This window comes from Balaenoptera acutorostrata, chromosome X (genome assembly GCF_949987535.1).
Source record: "Balaenoptera acutorostrata chromosome X, mBalAcu1.1, whole genome shotgun sequence".
Lineage (NCBI taxonomy): Eukaryota > Metazoa > Chordata > Mammalia > Artiodactyla > Balaenopteridae > Balaenoptera > Balaenoptera acutorostrata.
The window spans coordinates 17,027,331-17,045,408 of NC_080085.1; the positions used below are offsets into that span (position 1 = coordinate 17,027,331).

At 45.8% G+C, this 18,078-nt stretch overlaps 1 protein-coding gene across 17 annotated transcripts in view; it reads right to left on the reverse strand.

Moving 5' to 3' along the window:
• Window positions 1-18,078, reverse strand: part of MAP7D2 (MAP7 domain containing 2) — a 116,921-nt gene that overhangs the window by 39,624 nt on the left and 59,219 nt on the right. For 6 of the 17 annotated variants that reach the window (XM_057538737.1, XM_057538721.1, XM_057538733.1 and 3 more), the window contains exons 2-7: window positions 14,726-14,803; window positions 13,441-13,604; window positions 6,385-6,496; window positions 5,438-5,536; window positions 3,228-3,338; window positions 1,240-1,362 (exon numbers count right to left, since the gene is read on the reverse strand). In XM_057538737.1, the coding sequence (XP_057394720.1) occupies window positions 1,240-1,362; window positions 3,228-3,338; window positions 5,438-5,536; window positions 6,385-6,496; window positions 13,441-13,604; window positions 14,726-14,803 (687 nt within the window). The remainder of the gene's footprint in view (window positions 1-1,239; window positions 1,363-3,227; window positions 3,339-5,437; window positions 5,537-6,384; window positions 6,497-13,440; window positions 13,605-14,725; window positions 14,804-18,078) is intronic. The other 11 variants (XM_057538727.1, XM_057538729.1, XM_057538728.1 and 8 more) reach the window with 6 other exon arrangements.

The following is an 18,078-nucleotide window of genomic DNA, read 5'->3' on the forward strand; positions in this document are numbered from 1 at the left end:
ACATCCTCGCCAATACATATTACAGTTGACTCTTGAACAACACAGGTTTGAACCACATGGGTCCACTTACACGCAGATTTCATCCAATAGTAAATACTACGGTACTATTTGTGGCTAGTTGAATCTGCGGATAGGGAACCAAGTATACAGAGGGCTGATTATAAAGTTATATGCAGATTTTTGACTGAGGCGGGCTGGTACCCCCAACCCCTAAATTGTTCAAGAGTCAACTGTATTATCCTTTTTTTCTTTGAATTTTAGCCATCCTAGTAGTGGGAAGTAGTATCTCATTATGGTTTTGATTTGCATTTTCCTAATGACTAAGGATGTTCAGCATCTTGTCATGTGCTTATTGGCCATTTGTATATATTCTCTGCAGAAACAGCACAACTACTTGGAAACAGGTAGAACTAGGTAGAGGACAATATGTCATGTATATGTTACCTCACTGAATGCACTATATCTTGGGAACTGACACGGAGACCAGACATGCCCTAATGTGGACACGGCATTACTCACTTGCAAACAGGGAACACTAGTGCCCATTAATTTTTTTTTTTTTTAGTCCCCATTAAACTTGCCATGATGGTTTGATCTGCTTTGGTCAAGGAAGGGCTTTGATGGTGTGGCCCACTGTTTCTTGGACGTCAATGTGCAGGTCTGGCGGGACCTGAGAGTCCACCCTCCTAACAAGCTCCCAGGCAATACCAATGCTGTTGGTCCATGGACCACCCCTTGAGTAGTGAGGCTCTAGACACCTGTTCTGACTGTGTTCATCATTGTGCTATCTCATTTAATCCTCATGACAATTTAAAATAACTCCACTTTAGAGATGAGGAAACTGAGGCTTAGAGAGGTTAATTAACTCACCCAAAGTGGTAAGAGCTACTAAGTGGTAGAGCTGGTTATGGGACTTCTGAGATTGCAGTTTATAGGCTACTTTACCAAACCATCTATTTAAAAAAGTCTACTAACCGCCATAGCTCATGAGATGGATTTTTTTTTTCCTAATCCACATGCCCTCAATCATAAAATAATTTACTCACCTCTGTGACACTTGAAAGAAAAGAAATATAGCAACAATAAAACACTGGTGGGTAGAAAATGTTATTAACCATAGAAGACATTTCATGAAGCCAACAAATGTGAAGCAAGATATAAAAATTCAGGAATAACTCAAAGGCCAACCAATACCATTTGGGGCATTTTCCTCAGTGTCACCAGCTTGGCCTCTTTTACCTGAGTGACTGGCTTGCTCAGAGAGCATGAGTGCACTTCTGCTTCTGGCTAAAGAAGCCTGTGTGGGTGTCAACAGTCGCATAACAAGAAAGGTTTCCATGGGACTAAGGTGCGTGCGATGAGCTGAGGGACGGAATCAAATGAAAATTTTAAAAAGCAAAATTAAAACAAAACAAAATAAAATGCCTAAAACAACACAGTGCATGATGCAAATCAACTTTTGGGTGGCAGAACGAATGTGGAAAGAAAAAATATTGTAGCAAAGGATGGCTTCGGAGCTCGTCATAGTAAAAGAAAACAGACGCTGTGTCATTTAGAGCTTGGGAGAGTGTGTTACTTCTCTTGGGGTGCCAGAATTCATTCAACATGCTATTACAGAATTAGAGTATCACCTGTACCACCCGAAGAGAATTAGCCCATATTCCAAGATGTCATAGGGACTCAAGAAACCATTTACTCACCAAGTAGATCTAACATTGGAGAAAAAGATTACTCCTACAAAACACTTGTTTTAGGCCCTCTGTTAGGAAATATTTCATAACACACTGATTTTGTTAATGTAGAAATATGCATCCTTTCATACTTTTCCCACGCAAGTAAGGGCAAAAGTTAAATAAGAAACATTAAAAAAAAAATAGCCAACTAATTATCAGCTTTAATGGAAGTAGTAGTATCCATAATCTAAAATTCAGTGACTGAAATGTTATTTTGATGGTTTCGGAACATATTATAAGATAATGGATTAACTTTTCAATGACTTCGTCTTCCTTGGGTATCCACTAGCCAGTAAATGGCTTGGGAATTTCAAATTTTCAATTAATAATCCACAAGCAGATAATTCAGTTGCCAAAAATATATAATAACATACTGATTATCTTTACACATTAATCAATGCAAATATGAATTTAACATCAACTTGTAACCATATGAATTAATGAAAACCTATGGGATATACTCACAAATGGAACAGCTGTACAGAATTAAAAGCATGTAGATGTTCTCTCATCCAGCTCCTAGTTAATTCAAGGTTTCCAGTGCTTACCCATGAACTGCATCAGAGAGCATGGACACTGACACTTCTGGGGTCTCTGCCACACATGACAGACCTCTGTGCTGGAGGCGCAAGGTCAAAGCCAGTGGAAAAAAACCAAGAACGCACACTGGCCTCTTCAGAGTCACAAACACCCTCCTGCTCACCCCCTGGTGATGACTCGATGAGTTATGTACTCTACTGGCACCTGACACTTCTTCAGTGATGCTTTAAGATACGCATTTAATGCATGGAGAGCTTCCCTCCCTTCCTTAACCTACAAACTCTGAAAGGTAGCAATTCAGACTTTTAGTGTCTTCTCTGAGCCTCCATTAGAACATGGGTGATTTTATATCTATTCAGTTTCTGGAACTGGCACCCGTCCTATACATACCATCTCTCACCTCAAGACAGAGCGCCAGAAAAGGCCACCCATCCTTTTGCCCTTTTAAAGATTTCGTATTAGTTCTGAACTTCTGTTTTCAAAAGAGAAACGGGCAGGCTTACAAACCACAGACAAGAGCAGAGCCCCATTTTTTTCACTCATCTAAGTCTCCCACGTACCTCTGCCTCATCAATCCCGCCGTTTCTGGCTAATCAACAATATCGCACCAATAACTGGGCAGTTACTTTTTTAACAATCACATCTGCCCACTGGTCAATTAACCCCAGGCCAGGATAACGCCTACATGCACTGTGGAAAATGGAAGTCTCTTTCAGACTGAGAGCATAGCATTAACTCCTGTCCCTATTCAACAATGACCTGGTTGTGAAGAGCGCGTTGCCACATTCCAAAGTCCCATTAGTGAGGCCCTGGGGCTCCCACGCACAGATCGCAAGGCTAGGAGAATGGGGCTATTTGCAGAAGGCTCAAGAGGGGCTCTCCCAAAGACCGACGTTAACACGCTCACGCTAGAAAGAAGAAAACTGGACAGACCAGGTCTACACGTTCACTTGCCTCGGTCTGGGGAATAGGACATTGTCGCGGTGGATGAAGACAGGCGCTTACTCATGGGAGGCTCCGTCTGCTTTGGCAAATTCATGGTTGATGTTGAAAGTTTGTCACATGCTGCAGAGAAATGCATTAAAGACATTGGTATTCACACCACTCTAGACTAAGAAACACATTTCCCAAAGTGTCTTCCTGTCCTCATCCACACGCCTCCAAAACCACTGTAGCACAGCACACTGCTTCCAGCTCCCTGCCCTCCACTTGGCACGTCTGGGAATGCCCGGGCCACAGCAGCCATCCATCTGAAGCAAGTTCTTCTCTTCTATTGCTCAACTTTGTGTTTCTCTTTGACTCCAAATGTTCAGCCTCACTCAACTGTTCAACTAAAGCCCTGTTAATCCCACCAGTCAACCACTTCCTTGTGTCCAGGGACTTTTAAGTAAATTCAGACCACACAAAAACAAAACCAACCTGGACCCAGAGACAAAGCACCACTGCAAAATGTTCTACGATCTGACTGAGACTGGGTGAGCTGAAACCGGACTTTTTCTGAGGTTATCTAGAGCTCAGGTTGCAGAGAGAAGTAATTTGTAAAGCAAGGAGCTGTATTTAAAGCAGAACAACCTTTAGCAGTTGGTTTCTTCCTTTTATCAAGACATGGGGTCACAATGGCCCTTTCTCAAAGGCTATGACTGTTTACGGTTAGGATTTTAAAATGTGGTCCTGGGTTTGGTACTCTTAATTTCCCACCGTTACTTTAGACGGGCTTCTAAGTGAAACGACTGCGGCAACCCGAGAGGTGCTCACAGTGCCAGCCAAGCCATATCTGAGCTTGAGGCAAAAGGAAAGATGTGTGGCCCCGGCTCTAAAGGAAGCAAACTCATCAATAATATTTTCAAAATCTACTCTTCTACTCATCTTGTTTTCAAATGAGAGAAGTGTCATGTTTGACAATTTCTCCTGACCAAGTGATGACCCTAAATAATTTTTAAATAACTTAGACTGAAGTAAAATTATAATACAGTCTGTTTGGGTATAAATAAAATATTTAAACTTAAAACGGTATGAGCTTTAATACACCTACTTTTCAACGTTTCAGTTTGAGTATTTTAATGTTCTGGGAAAAATCACCACTAGAAATTACATAAAACCATGTCTCTAGGGGTACACATTTCCCCTTTTGCCTCAGGCTCCGACATGGCTCAGCATGGTACTGGTCTTTGCAAATTCAATATTTTGTTCATCATAGATTGTTCTTCATTCATTTTGATTAAAATATTCTTTTATCTTGATTACTGAGATTTCTGCCACTCCCTTAGACTAAGTGCTCCAGTCGAGTACCACACTCACCTCACCCTGTCCCAGGGCCCTGGGTACGATTCCCAAGGTGTCATTATCAACTCTACCTGCCCCTCTCTGTTGGGGGAAGGCCAGTGCCCATATGACAGTGAACGTGGCCCAGGCGGCAAAGTCTCTGCTACTCAGCAACACCAATAAAAATTATTCTTTGTCAAAGAAACGCTGGAGACCAAGGATATTTATTCCTACTGCTATAATTTGACCTTCTGGGTGGCTGGGAAATATTGTATCCCTTTTACATCTTGTTTTTTCTTTACCAGTCAAAGATGGGTTGAATTTCTAAAGTCCCTATTAAATGGGAGCAAGGTTTTGCTAGTTCTATTCTTGACCTAGACCCTAAGAATTTCCCGGGCCTGTATACAAAACAGAGAGCCTATCAGAGAGAGGAAATCAAGAACAAAGCCAATTTATCTCCTTGTTTGGATTCACAGTGTTAGTACTGGTAAACTCAAACACCTCTCCAGGAATCCATCACATTGATACCCAAAACTCCGTGTAATTATAGGTTCTGGTAACCAGAAGTGATTGAAATACCCTACTACTTAATGCCTAAAAACCAATGATACATGAGAGCGCTGAAGATCTAAATGCACAGAAGTCAAACACTGACAAGACTGTCAAGGCAGAAGTTAGTGAGCTAAGGATGAAATGTCTCCAGGGTACTAGGATGTAAGGCATGCACGCTCCACGATGACGAACAAAGAAATATGGGCATGTCATTCACTTTCTAGAAAAAAGTTCTAAGGGGTCAGACTAAGAAATCAATTGTAAAAGTGCTTGAGACAGACACAGTGATGGAGGAGGGTGACCGGGACAGTCATCACAAAATGCCACGGCACAGTGATGCTGGGATATACCGTTGGTGGACTCAGCAGCGGCGGCAGTGGTCCCTGGGTCCGGAGGGAGGGTGCTGGCTGCTAAACCTAGAGGAGGGGGTGGGGTATTTCCTGATTCACCTACACAGCAAAAAAAAAAAAATCAGAGCAAAGACAGGTAAAAGAAAAAAGTCCCAATTTCTGGTTGACTCTAGTTTCTATTAGGAAATTAGAAAAAGTAACTGAGATGGGCTGTTGACGTCTCAAAGAAAAAAAGAAAAAAAAGTATATTCACTGACAAAAGGTTAAAAGCACAATACAGCAAAGTCAAGAAACTGTACCACTCATGTAAACCCATTTGCTCTCAGAAAGAGCTGGTATACAGCTCCTGCATAATAGAATGGCAGACACAGAAAAGACACTAAAAAGAGGGCAAAACCACCCAGGGACTAGTAACAATCCATACATTAAACATTTGAAAATTTAAAGATGAGTATGAACTGGATAATGAAATAAATAAGTCACCTTAAAACAAAACTGAAAGAGCAACAGAAATAAATAATGTGGAGGGAAGAACCCCAGCCCCTTTTAGGGGGTTACTGCTGCTCAGCCTTTTCCCCGTCATGCTGCAGCCATGACTGAGCCTACTGCCATTGACCTTCCCTGAAATCAGGTTACCTCTGGGCTTGCTAGGTGGATCCGGTTAACCAGGCTCTACATTCATTTTCTTTGTTTTTCTTTTGTTTTACCTCAAAGCCCAGTTACTGTATCAACTGCTGTTTGTGAGCAAGAAGAATGAACAGATCCCCTTCGCAAGAAATGCATACACAGGAAGCTTGGCAGCTTTAAACACCACATCCGAAAAAGGTACCTGCAGATCGGTACAAAGCATCCCCCAGATCCTGCGGGCGCCAGTCTGCCTGTGATCCCCCTCCTGCCCCAAGATCTCCCCACCGGGCCCTGCGATGCAGGGACAGCCCTTCACTCACCATCGCGTCCTCCGGGCCCCGCGGCCAGTGAGGCTCCCCACGAGCACTTCTTCTTCAGCTCCAGCTGCTGTGTGCGCTCCAGGGACCTGCGCATCATCGCCTCGAGCCGCTCCTGCCGTTCACGCAAGAGACAGCAAGATTAACCACCCAGCCCCGCGGCACTGCTGCACCTCCGCGCGGGGGGTGAGTCACCAGACGGGGCTCTCCGCTCAGCATCCAAAACCCAGGCTCGCGTGCTCTCCCCACCACACCAGCGCCTTCTCAGTGGGTGGGGAGTAAACAAGGCGGCTAGTGCTGGCTCCCAGCCCCAGCACCTCTCCCCTCCCACGGGAGAGGCTGCTGCCGCAGCCAGGCCTTGATTTGTTTAAGAATAATGCCAGACAAGCATTAACTCCTTGAGGCCTGTCCCATCCAGTAGAACTGGAATTGTGCTCTAGAACCAACTGCATCCTCTCTTGTTGACAAGCATCAAGGACTATGATTTGAGTAAACTGAAATATAATTTGAATTTTAATAGCCTTAAGCATAACTTTTTGGGGGGATACACCATGACTCTGAAGTCCATTTTGCAAAGTCCCATTTTCCTCTTAGAACTTCTTAAAGGGGAATTAATTGTTCTCTACATTATAACTCTTTTCTGCTACGTAGTATCTGGGGATAATACTGCATATTTCAAAATACAAGAGACAAAAGTAGAGAAACTGGTGTCCACAAAATCAAGCATCTATGCATTCTCAGAGTTAGACGGTGTCGGGGGGTGGGGGTGGGGGAGGAAGAACTAAACAGTTTTTAGCCAGAAGAGAAAAGCAACAACCAGGCTTCTCTCCTAACAGAGCATTTATCAAAAGCATGCCCCTGCATTAACCAAATTGTTCTTTTCATAAAGTTGGGCCTGACTGCTGGCAAGTCTTTCCCTGGCACTGGAGTGAAGCTGTCCTAATTCTGAGCTCCGCACCACCTCAATGACACTGCAAATACCAAATCCGCTCCCTGCCTCCACTGGAGAAGGCCCACAGGGTAAGCGGTCACACGGACACCTTTTCACCCTCATAAAACCCCACCCTGAGGTGCTCCTGGAACTGGGCTAATCCTAGCCCAACTTCAAAACAAAAAGATACTATTTTCTCATGGCTTAAATAAACAAGCAAGCAAAATTAATTTAGGGCAGCACCAACTGAGTGACCGTGACTTAAGGATTGGGGAAAGGCTCCTTTATTTCACTCACTAGAAACACAGAAAGGTCACTTAGGAGGTGCCTGGATCTGTCCCTTTTGTCCACACCAGAGGGATGAGGTGAGCATTCTCCACATCTCAGCCTCCTCTGCATAATTTTTCTCCGAATAGCACTTTGCTAAAAGACAGCTTCTCCAGGGACCTGTGAGCAGAAAGGGGATTTCTTTCCTCCTGTAAGTCTCAGATTTGTATTTGCTATTAACTGCGCTCTAGTTTTTGGCTGAGACTCTACAATGAGTGTGCATTTCCTGGCAGAATCCTGTTCTCAAGACCCTGGCCCATTAAATTCTGACAGCCAGCCCCAGCGGTTTGTCTGAGAAAAGATGAGGGCTTGGAGGAACTAGAACTTCTTGACTATTTGAGGACTGAAGTCTGATCACTCAACACTGGGGCTCGATAGTATTCCTTTATATGGATTTAACATCAATTATTTAACCAATGACCTAATTTTTTTATATCTTTATTGGAGTATAATTGCTTTACAATGTTTTATTAGCTTCTGCTGTACAACAAAGTGAATCAGATATATGTATACATATATCCCCATATCCCCTCCCTCATCCCCTCCCTCCCACCAATGACCTAATTTAAGTGTTGAAATCTTTCACCTCAGAGTGAATTTAGTATTGAGTGGGTTATGGGATATTGCCTACCTGCCAGAAAGACCTCACAAGACAGTCCTTGGGCTTCCCTGCTGGCGCAGTGGTTAAGGATCCGCCTGCCAATGCAGGGTACATGGGTTCGAGCCCTGGTCCGGGAGGATCTCACATGCCACAAAGCAACTAAGCCTGTGCGCCACAACTACTGAGCCTGCGCTCTAGAGCCCGCGAGCCACAACTACTGAGCCCGCGTGTCACAGCTACTGAAGCCCGTGTGCCTAGAGCCCATGCTCTGCACGCAACAAGAGAAGCCACTGCAATGAGAAGCCCCCGCACCGCAATGAAGAGTAGCCCCAGCTCACCGCAACTAGAGAAAGCCTGCTCACAGCAATGAAGTCCCAATGCAGCCAAAAATAAATAAATAAAAAATAAATTTATAAAAAAAAAAAGTCCTTCATCTACTAGGAGACAATGAGAACAAAGAACACCAAGACTCACAGCCAACCGTATCACTGAATAGCTATCTAGGGGCATAATTTTAAGGGAATGTTCATCCAAAGCCAGACCTACTCCAGAGCCTTTCGGTTACCTTTAGAAAAAATACCTCTGTCATCTACCCCCAACCCACTGAGCTGCTCCAAATTCTACCATTAGAGATTTATTCCTTTGAACTGTACATAGAGGCATAATTTTAAGGGAATGTTCATCCAAAGCCAGACCTACTCCTGAGCCTTTCGGTAACCTTTAGAAAAAATACCTCTGTCATCTACCCCCAACCCACTGAGCTGCTCCAAATTCTACCATTAGAGATTTACTCCTTTGAACTGTACGTAGACTTACGAAAATGACGCTATCCCTGCGAGAAGACACAGTCACTCTGTGTCACCCACTTTTGGAGAGATGATTAAAAATAGGTGGTAACCAAGCTCTATGGTAAGGGGACTTATAAAACCCAAGCTGTCAGAATCAGATGTTTCAAACATGTCAAAACCAAAACTGGTTCACTTTACTCTTATTAGAGGTTAGTCCCATATAGTCCCATATTACCTAGCATGTGTGTGTATCTCTTTCTGTTCCTTCATGTGATGGAATGCAAAGAATCCTAGTTTGGAAACAGCAGATATGAATTCAAATCCCACTTCTGCCTGCTTCTTAGCCCCATGACCCTGAGTTAATCGTTTAATGTCATCTTTGGGCATCGGTTCCCTTGTCTATAAAATGGGTATGATATTACCTATATTACAGATCATTCAAGTCTACAAGATAACAACTAGCATAGTAAGTCCTTAACCAATGCTAACTGAACCCAAGTTTGAAGAGGAGGATTGTTAACATGGCAGTTTAGAGCAGTGGTTCTCAAATGTGAGTGAGTCTGCATCAGAATCACCTGGAGGGTTTGTTAAATCACCAGTTGCTGAGCCCCACCCCCAGAGTTTCTGAGTCAGCAGGTCTGAGGTGAATGTGCTGACAATGCATTTCTTGTAAGTTCCCAGGAGATGCGGGTGCTGCTGGTGCTGGGATGGTGCTGAGAACCACTGGTTAGAGGAAGGGCTGAGCACGAGAGAGCGTGTGCGAGAAAGTTCAATCACATCAGAAGAACGGTATTAATAAATATCACAGCTGCATACTGCATACTGCAATTCCTGCCAAGTTCTGGCTCTCCTGAGGATCATCTGATGATCAACAGAGGATGGGGAAAGGGCAACGCAGATTATTGTCCCTACAATGTCCTCTATTGGGTGGGGCTTAGTGGAAGGAAGGAATGAGGGCAACTCACCCTTGACCCCTTGAGCTCTGGCCCTAGACCTGCCTGGATGAACTTAGAGGAGATCCATGACCAAGGTGACGCACTGAGCTGGCCGAGCAGTATGAAAGGCCTCCAGCAGGGCTTGGCCTGGCCACTGTTACCCAGACAACTGTCTCAGGCAGGAGTGGAGGGCTGACTGTGCCTTTTCCACTGCCCTTACTACATGTGTTCTGGGGATGACAGCATGGGGACAAGCCCCCAAATGGTCCTAAGCAGGGCTCCGTGGAGGGCCCTTCTCCCTGCAAACACGTCCACATCTGGCCAGAAAGCCACGTAATCACCATGCCCCATGCCAGCCAATGCCCTCTGAGAGCAGTCAGCGCTCAGCTTAGTGAAGTTTTTGCTTAGTTGAGTTCAGAAAGTTCTCATTTTTACACTCAGCCTGGTGGGTTTTGTTAGGTATCAAGCAAGAAGATTATGAGAAGTTGTGATCTGTTCAAGTAACTTACAGAGATGAAGGTACTCTTTGAAAGAGGTCTTTCCTGGTTTTCTGTTTAGCATGAGGAACATAGAGGTGGCTTCACCAAATACCATTTTCCAGGGCCCCTAGTCATGAAGCTATACTTCCCTGAGTGGAGAAGGGGTGAGCGCATTGTGCTGTCAGCCTTAACCCAGGCAGATGACAAAAGCTTGTTCCAGAAGCTTGATTCTTGGGAGCTGTGTGGCATGTGAAGATTGGAAGAACCCACCTGTAGGAGAAGGCGGCCTCCAGCGAGAAAACGAGCTCACGGTCAGAGTGTCAACTGGACACTGGACTCCCCCTTCCCAAGGACAGGCCTGACCAGCTTCCAGCCCTCGACAGCTCTGGGAGCTAGGCCGGCTGTGAAGCCCACTTCTGTGTTGGCGGAGGGGAGGCCTCCAGGCCGAGTCGGGCTCACCCACACAGATGAGAGGCGTTACCAAGAGCGACGTCATGGAAACAGTCCTAGGCACATGGAGCCAGGGCAGCGCTGCTGGGGAGGTGAGGAGTCAACAGGCCTTTTATGAGCTCCTAATATCAGAGCCAGAGAGGCAGGAGTTTGTGGGCAACGCAAACACTTTCCAACAAGCTACAGAAGCAAAATGGAATGAACCATCTTCCTGCAGAGGCTTCTCCCTGGTTGACAGAGACAGGCCCTGACAAAAAGGACTTAAATCTGGCACTGAGAAGAGGATGGAGAGTCTCCACAGCCATGTGCCAAGCAGGCAGCAGCCCTCCCAAAGATCTCCAGCGAACCATGGGGGCAAATGCAAAGGCTTTCCTTTGGAAAGGGCTCCCGCAGCAGAGACCTATCTGTCCTCTCCAAAGACCACCCATGAGAATGCCAATCGGACCTCTGCATTAGCAGAGCACTGATGATGAGGTGGTTAACAGGCCAGCCTGCATGGGGAGAGTCCCTAAGCTCCACCTGGGTCCCCGGGGGCTCAGAGGGCAGGAGCAGGTGGTGGAGGGAGCCCATTGCTTCCTCCGGTTGCTCTACACCCATGGGAGGCCCAGCTCTCAGCCCTGCCCTGCCGTGTCTGGGGAGAAGAGGGGCGCAGGCTCGATGTGTGTTTGTGCTGACCACGGGCAGGCAGCCTGCCCCACTCCCCACCACCACCACACCAGGGGTGAAAGGGAGCACACAAAGCAAACAGGAAACTGTCCGAAGCACAGCCACTAACGAGTCAGCTGCATCAGGACCAATCATCTGGCATGCCATCCCCTCATCTGTCACACGGGTCCCTCAAAGGTGGACCCGTGTGACACTGTCAGGTGTGGCAGAGGCTCAGGAAGCGTCTCCTGTGACTTCACAGCACCCCTTCCTGGAAACGGCAGTGACACACATTCCCTGCAATCAGCAATCCCGCAGGAGGTCAGGAGTGGAAAGGGAGAGAGCAGGGAGAAAAGAGAGAAGCTGTTGAGTCAAGGAAGGGAGGATGGGAAGAAAAGGGGCGAGTCCAGCACTCACGACAAATACCCAGGCTGGGAAAGGAGAGATCCGCCCCGTCACTGAAACAGCCCAACGCACTGTGGCTTTTCTCTTGGTCTCTACACTCTGTGCCATAATCCTTCCTGGGTAGCTCTCTCTTGACATTGCTTCAGCCAGGGGCAGCTGAAGTCACTGAAGGGAAGCTAACATTTCTGAGCGACTACTCTGTGCTAGGTGCTTTGCTGGCACTTGCGGAAGTCACCTCCTTTAACTCCTATGACCACCTCTGTTTTGGGCTGAGGAGACCGAGCTAGAGGGGTCTGAGACTTGGCCCTGGCTGCCAGCTGCTTACGGCGAGGGCTGGGATTTGCACCAGGAGCTGACAAAGGCAGGCAGTGATCGGGCTGCGAGAGCAACAGCGACTGTGGCTAAGACCCTGCTCAGGCCTCCATTCACTAAGAGGAACAAAGAAGCCGCCATTTAAGCCTGTGCTCTGTGGGCAAAGATGGGTTTAATTCTGTGTATGTGAGCATGTTTGTGTTGTTTTTTTTTATTAAAAAAAGACAAAAGGGTAAAGACAGTGATAACAATTCAGAGATTAAAAAAATACTGAACTTATACCAACATCTCTGTATCTTATAGTGTTGGCGATTAACAAACCTCTATATTGTTCATACTAAATGATGAGTCACACTTTGTTATACAGCAGAAACTAACACAACATTGTAAAGCAATTATACTCCAATAAGGATGTTAAAAAAAATAAAATAAAAATAAATTTAGTAAGATTTTAAAAAAGAAAAAAAATCTAAAAAAGAATGAATATATATATGTATAACTGAATCACTTTGCTGTATACCTGAAACTAACACAACATTGTAAATCAACTGTACTCCAATTTAAAAAAAGAATTTTAAAAAATACAATTAAAAAATCAAAAAAAAAATTCTTCATTCAAGGGTAATTCATTCAAATATCATCCCCATCTATTATTACTTACAATAAATATTTACCTTTTTGCTTACTAATCATGTATTAAAATTTGTAATAAGTTTATGCTTTTACAAGTGGTAAAAAAATAAAAATAAATGATGAGTCACTATACCTTATGAATAAAAAATGATCATCACCTGATACAAGGCTATGATTACACCCTTAAAATACACTTGTTAAGAAAATCTATACCCCAAATATGCTTTCTAAATATATTTTCAAAGTTTAGTAATAAAGGACTCTGTCAGGGTAATTACATTCCATTTCTTTTTTAAAAGATAACTGGAGAGAAAGGATGATTAAAGCAAGAACATGCATTAAAATATAAACAGACTAGCACGTCTGTATCGGAAGGTAGACTATTTGATTTTCCAGCAGTGAGTACAGGGTCATGCTGTCCTCCACCCTCACAGCCCGTCCTCCAGCCTCGTGTCTGTCCCAGAAGCACAGACTCCCAGCTAAGCCGAATGGACCTGTCTCTCTGTTCCTGTTCTAGCGTGCGCTGCGGAGCCGGCTGGCGCCCAGCCCTCACCTCCTCCTCCCGGAGCTTCTGCCTCCTCTTCTCCTCCACGGCAGCCCTCTTCTGCTCCTCTCGCTGCCGCTGCTCTCCCAGCTTCCGCCATCGCTCCTCAATTTGCTTTTCGTACTGGAGCTTGGCTCTCTTCTGTTTCTCCAGGATCTGCTGCTCCCGGGCAGCTGGGGGAAGGAAGGCAGAAGAGAGGTGTCGTTACCAGAGCACCCCACACCATTTGGATTAATACCAAAAACGCAGAAGTAAGAGTGACCCCAAAAAAAGAGCCCGGTGGGATCGTAGGCTGAAGTGACTGAGATGAAGGGTTCTGGCGCCTCCGCCACTAGCTGGGTGACCCTGGACATATTAACCACGTCATCTCTCTGCCTCAGTTTCCTCCTCTGTGAAGTGAGGATGTCGCATGTGCAACATCACGTGCTGTGGAGACCGAATGAGACAACGCACGGGAAGTGGACAGTCACTGCCCCCGCACGTGGGAGCTCTGCCTGTCATTGCCATCAAGTCAGACTCGTCCCAATGGCTAGGCCACACGCAGGATTGAGAAATGAGAGCTATCAGGGTATCTTCACTCGGGACACGTTAGCTGTACACGCACCACGCACCAGACGCTGAGCTGGGTGAGGGTAAACAGAAGACGATGAACAGGATCAGCCGGCCTCCTTCCTGAGACGTTTACTAAGGGCCTTAACTCCACCTGGCCAGGCAGGCAAGGGTTCCCTGGAGGATGCAATGTCTGAGCCGACCAGCAGGAGGCACTCAAGGAGTAGGATTCGAAAGCTCCTCATCTGTCTCAGTGCCCTGGGGAAGCCACTCTACCTACCTCGTGGCACCCTGGGGGGAACAGGTTGGACGAATCTGTCCATAGCCTGCAAGAGGTACGACAGTCTTTCTCAATGGGTTCCCTGTCCTAACACAGAAATGGCCTTTGGTGCCAATCTCCTCCATTCCCCTGAGGATGGCCCTTCTAGCTGCCCTGGGGAGAGGCCGCCTGAGCGGGCAGGGGCGGCGACTGTCTCTTGTTCTCCAGCATCCTACCCACAACTCTAGCGCAGTGCCAGTAACAGAGGTTCAACGCATGCTCAGTGAGTAAATCAACTGTCCTGAGAATTATATAACAACTGTGAACGGGCCAGTGGCAGTGCGGGTTTGCTCCCAGTTTTCCACGTTCACCTAGCAACTGTCCCAGTTCTCTTCCCATTCAGTCACAAATTTCTAAGGATCTTGAGAAAAGACATCATCAAATCTCCACTCCCTTAGACCTAAACAGCCAAAGTGCACAACTTACCAAGACATTTTTCTCTTTCTTCTCGTCTTTCTTTAGCTAGTCGTTGTCTCTCATCAGATTTTAAAAATCCATCCATGCCTACAAGAGAGAAAACACAATGAAAGACTTCACTCTCCCCGTCCGCTGAGTGCCAGGGACCCCCTTGGCCTGCACCCTGGGTCTGGCCACATGCACACATCATCCAACAGCTGTGCTCCGTACCCCACACACGGCCCGATCCTGAGAGTCGAGGGGCAGTAGCCACGGCTGCCACGCTCCCCCACCAAGCTGGGTTGGTAGTGGCCCAATGCCAGCCCCAGAGAACCAAACCTTTCCCTAGTCCTCCATCCCCAGGCCTGGCCTCACAGGGGTCAGAAAGTGCAAGAAGTGACAGGTCTGGCAATGTGCAGAAAAGCCCACTGGGCCTCCCCCCGTCCGGCTCCCAGGGGAAGGCAGAAGCACAAAAGTAGACACGATTATTACACAGACAGTGAACATCTGACTTTCTGGAAGGAGCCAACTGCTGAGGGACATGTATGAGCTCCTCGGGTGAACACTGAGAAAATACAACACTCAAGTTTGATTTCGTTTCCGCTAAGTTTGCTCCCATGTCAATCTTAGCATTTTAGAATCACAAAGAAGGAATATAACGTACTCCTGTTTACAGTAAGTCCCCTACATACGAACGAGTTCTGTTCTGAGAGCACGTTCATAAGTCCAATTTGTTCATAAGTCCAACAAAGTTAGCCTAGGTACCCAACTAACACAATCGGCTATATAGTACCGTACTGTATTGGTTTATAATACTTTTCATGCAAATAATACATAAAAAACAAATACAAAAAATAAAGAAAACATTTTTAATCTTACAGTACAGTTGAAAAGTACAGTAGTACAGTACAACAGCTGGCATACAGGGGCTGGCATCAAGTGAAGAGGCAGGAAGAGTTACTGACTGGAGGAGGGAGAGGAGGTGGGAGGTGGTACAGCTGAAGGATCATCAGTAATAGGAGATGGAGGGCAAGCTGCAATGTCACTCACACCGGATGTTGATGGAATGCATGTTCACAACTTTGAAAGTTCGCAACTTGAAGGTTCGTATGTAGGGGACTTACTGTACTTGTTACTTAAATATCCACAATAAATAAAATGGAACAAATGGCAATTCCCCCCAAATCTGAGAAACATTCCAGGAGCTCCGCATCTCCACCCATCTTCTACAGGACCCTAAAGTGCTTTCTGAATCAAAGATTAAATGATCTTCATGGCTGTTTTAGGATTAAAAATAATTTATTGCACTTGGTCACAACTGGTCATTCATGAGTATTACTTATATAATGGTCAAGGACCACATTCTGGAGAAATCGGCTTTAGTGTTACTACAACTGGATTCACCTTCCCAGCGCCTGGGCCCTCCTCCGTGGTAGTGTCACAGCTGACTTCATAGTGTGCCTCACTGCCACAGTGAGCTGTGCCCCTTTTAGGGATGTTCCTGCCACTGCCCAGGAGAGGGACGTGGAGGCTTGGACCGCAGTGCAGGCAGCAGGAATGCAGATAAGGATGGACGTGATAAACAATGGTTTGTCATGATTCCCCACGAGCATCTAATTTTGCAGCCTGGATTATGCAGCAGGTATATTAAAGCTCAAGAGAGAAGTCCTGGAAAATAAACCTGACTACAAGTGCCACTCCCCATGTTTGTTTTTAGTCAACTCTTTTTTTTCTTTTTTGTTTAAACTGAAGTATAGTTAATTTACAATGTTGTATTAGTTTCAGGTGTACAGCAAAGTGATTCACTTATATATATATATATTCTGTTCCGTATTCTTTTCCATTATAGTTATTACAAGATACTGAATATAGTTCCCTGTGCTATACAGTAGGTCCTTGTTGTTTATCTATTTTATGTATAGTAGTGTGTATCTGTTAATCCCAAACTCCTAATTTATCCCTCCCCCCATCCCATTTGGTTATCATAAGTTTGTTTTCTATGTCTGTGAGTCTATTTCTGTTTTGTAAATAAGTTTATTTGGGTTTTGTCAACTCTTAATCATTACAACGCTACCGACGACATGAACGGCATTGAGAATTTAAAGGCCCAATTTCTCAATCATCACTGCTGGCCCCCCCAATCTGACCCCTTTTCCCCACATCCCTTGCACCTTTTTAAACCCCACTCACTTTCAAGACCCCACAGTTTCTGGCTGGCAGAACCCTAACTTCATTCTGCTTGGCTGCAGAGCGCTCTCAGTCTCCCTGCAGGGAGGGAGGGGCTCCCGAACCAAGGGCCGGTCTGCATCTCTGGGTCGCCCGCTCAGGCCACACCCCACCCCCACAGGCCTCAAGGTGCACACACAAAGCTCAAAGGCAGCCATGTGGTCAGCGGAAGGGGAGCAGGGAGACAAAACCAGGTTTCTCTTCAATGATCCTCCAAACATTCTCAAGCTCTAGTCTCTACCTTAAGCGTTTGATTAATAAGGATTTGTTCTGTGTGAAAAGCTACAAAGAGAAGCCTAGGCCACCTGGACAGATGCTGGCATCAGCACCCACATCAACGGCTCCAGCGTGACCTGTCACCCTCTAGATCTAAGATACTGCCCGAGAACCACTGCAAGTGTTGTTCAAACAGAAGAAAGAAAGAAAAACAGGGAAAAGGGCCAAGCACATTTGAAACTGGCCATGTTGCCTTGAGGCTTTACTAACAGAAGGCTGTTTGTTCCAGGGACATGCATGATTTTAGGCTGCCCCCTTGTGGGCACTTGTAAGAGTCACACCTTCAAATCATTTCCTTTCCAGAAGATCTTCATTATCAGGCTCCTTAGTCATCACCTGCTTCGTCATAACGGGAGGCTACAATCTACGAACCAAGTCCATTGCTTGAATTTACTCGGCCCCATCACCCCATGATGACGGAGATACTATTATGATCCTCACCTTACAGGTACAGAAAGGGAGGCACAGAGGTTAACTTGTTCAAGGCCACACCATCAGAAAGTGGAGACGCCAGATTCCAACCTGAGAACCTGACTCCAGGACCCACACACACTCTTAATTACTGCTTTCCCATGCGGCTCTCTGGCAAAGGAGGAAACGAACAGCTCTATCTTAGCACCCATGAACGAAACCTTCATGGCTTTCTGAGACCCAGTATTGTATGCAGGGAACAAGTCCCATCCTTGTCCCAGGAATGTGCATGCAAATTTGGAGAGAAGTGCAAGTCCAACTCATTAGAGAAGTACCAAGTAGGCACTACTGTGAGCCAGGCACTGGCCAGCTGGGCACAGACGTGCTAATTATTTGCTTCCCCTTCAAACTGATGGTTTGGAAATGTTTGGGCGCTGGGTGGGGAAAGGGGGTAGCCAGATGACGCTGGG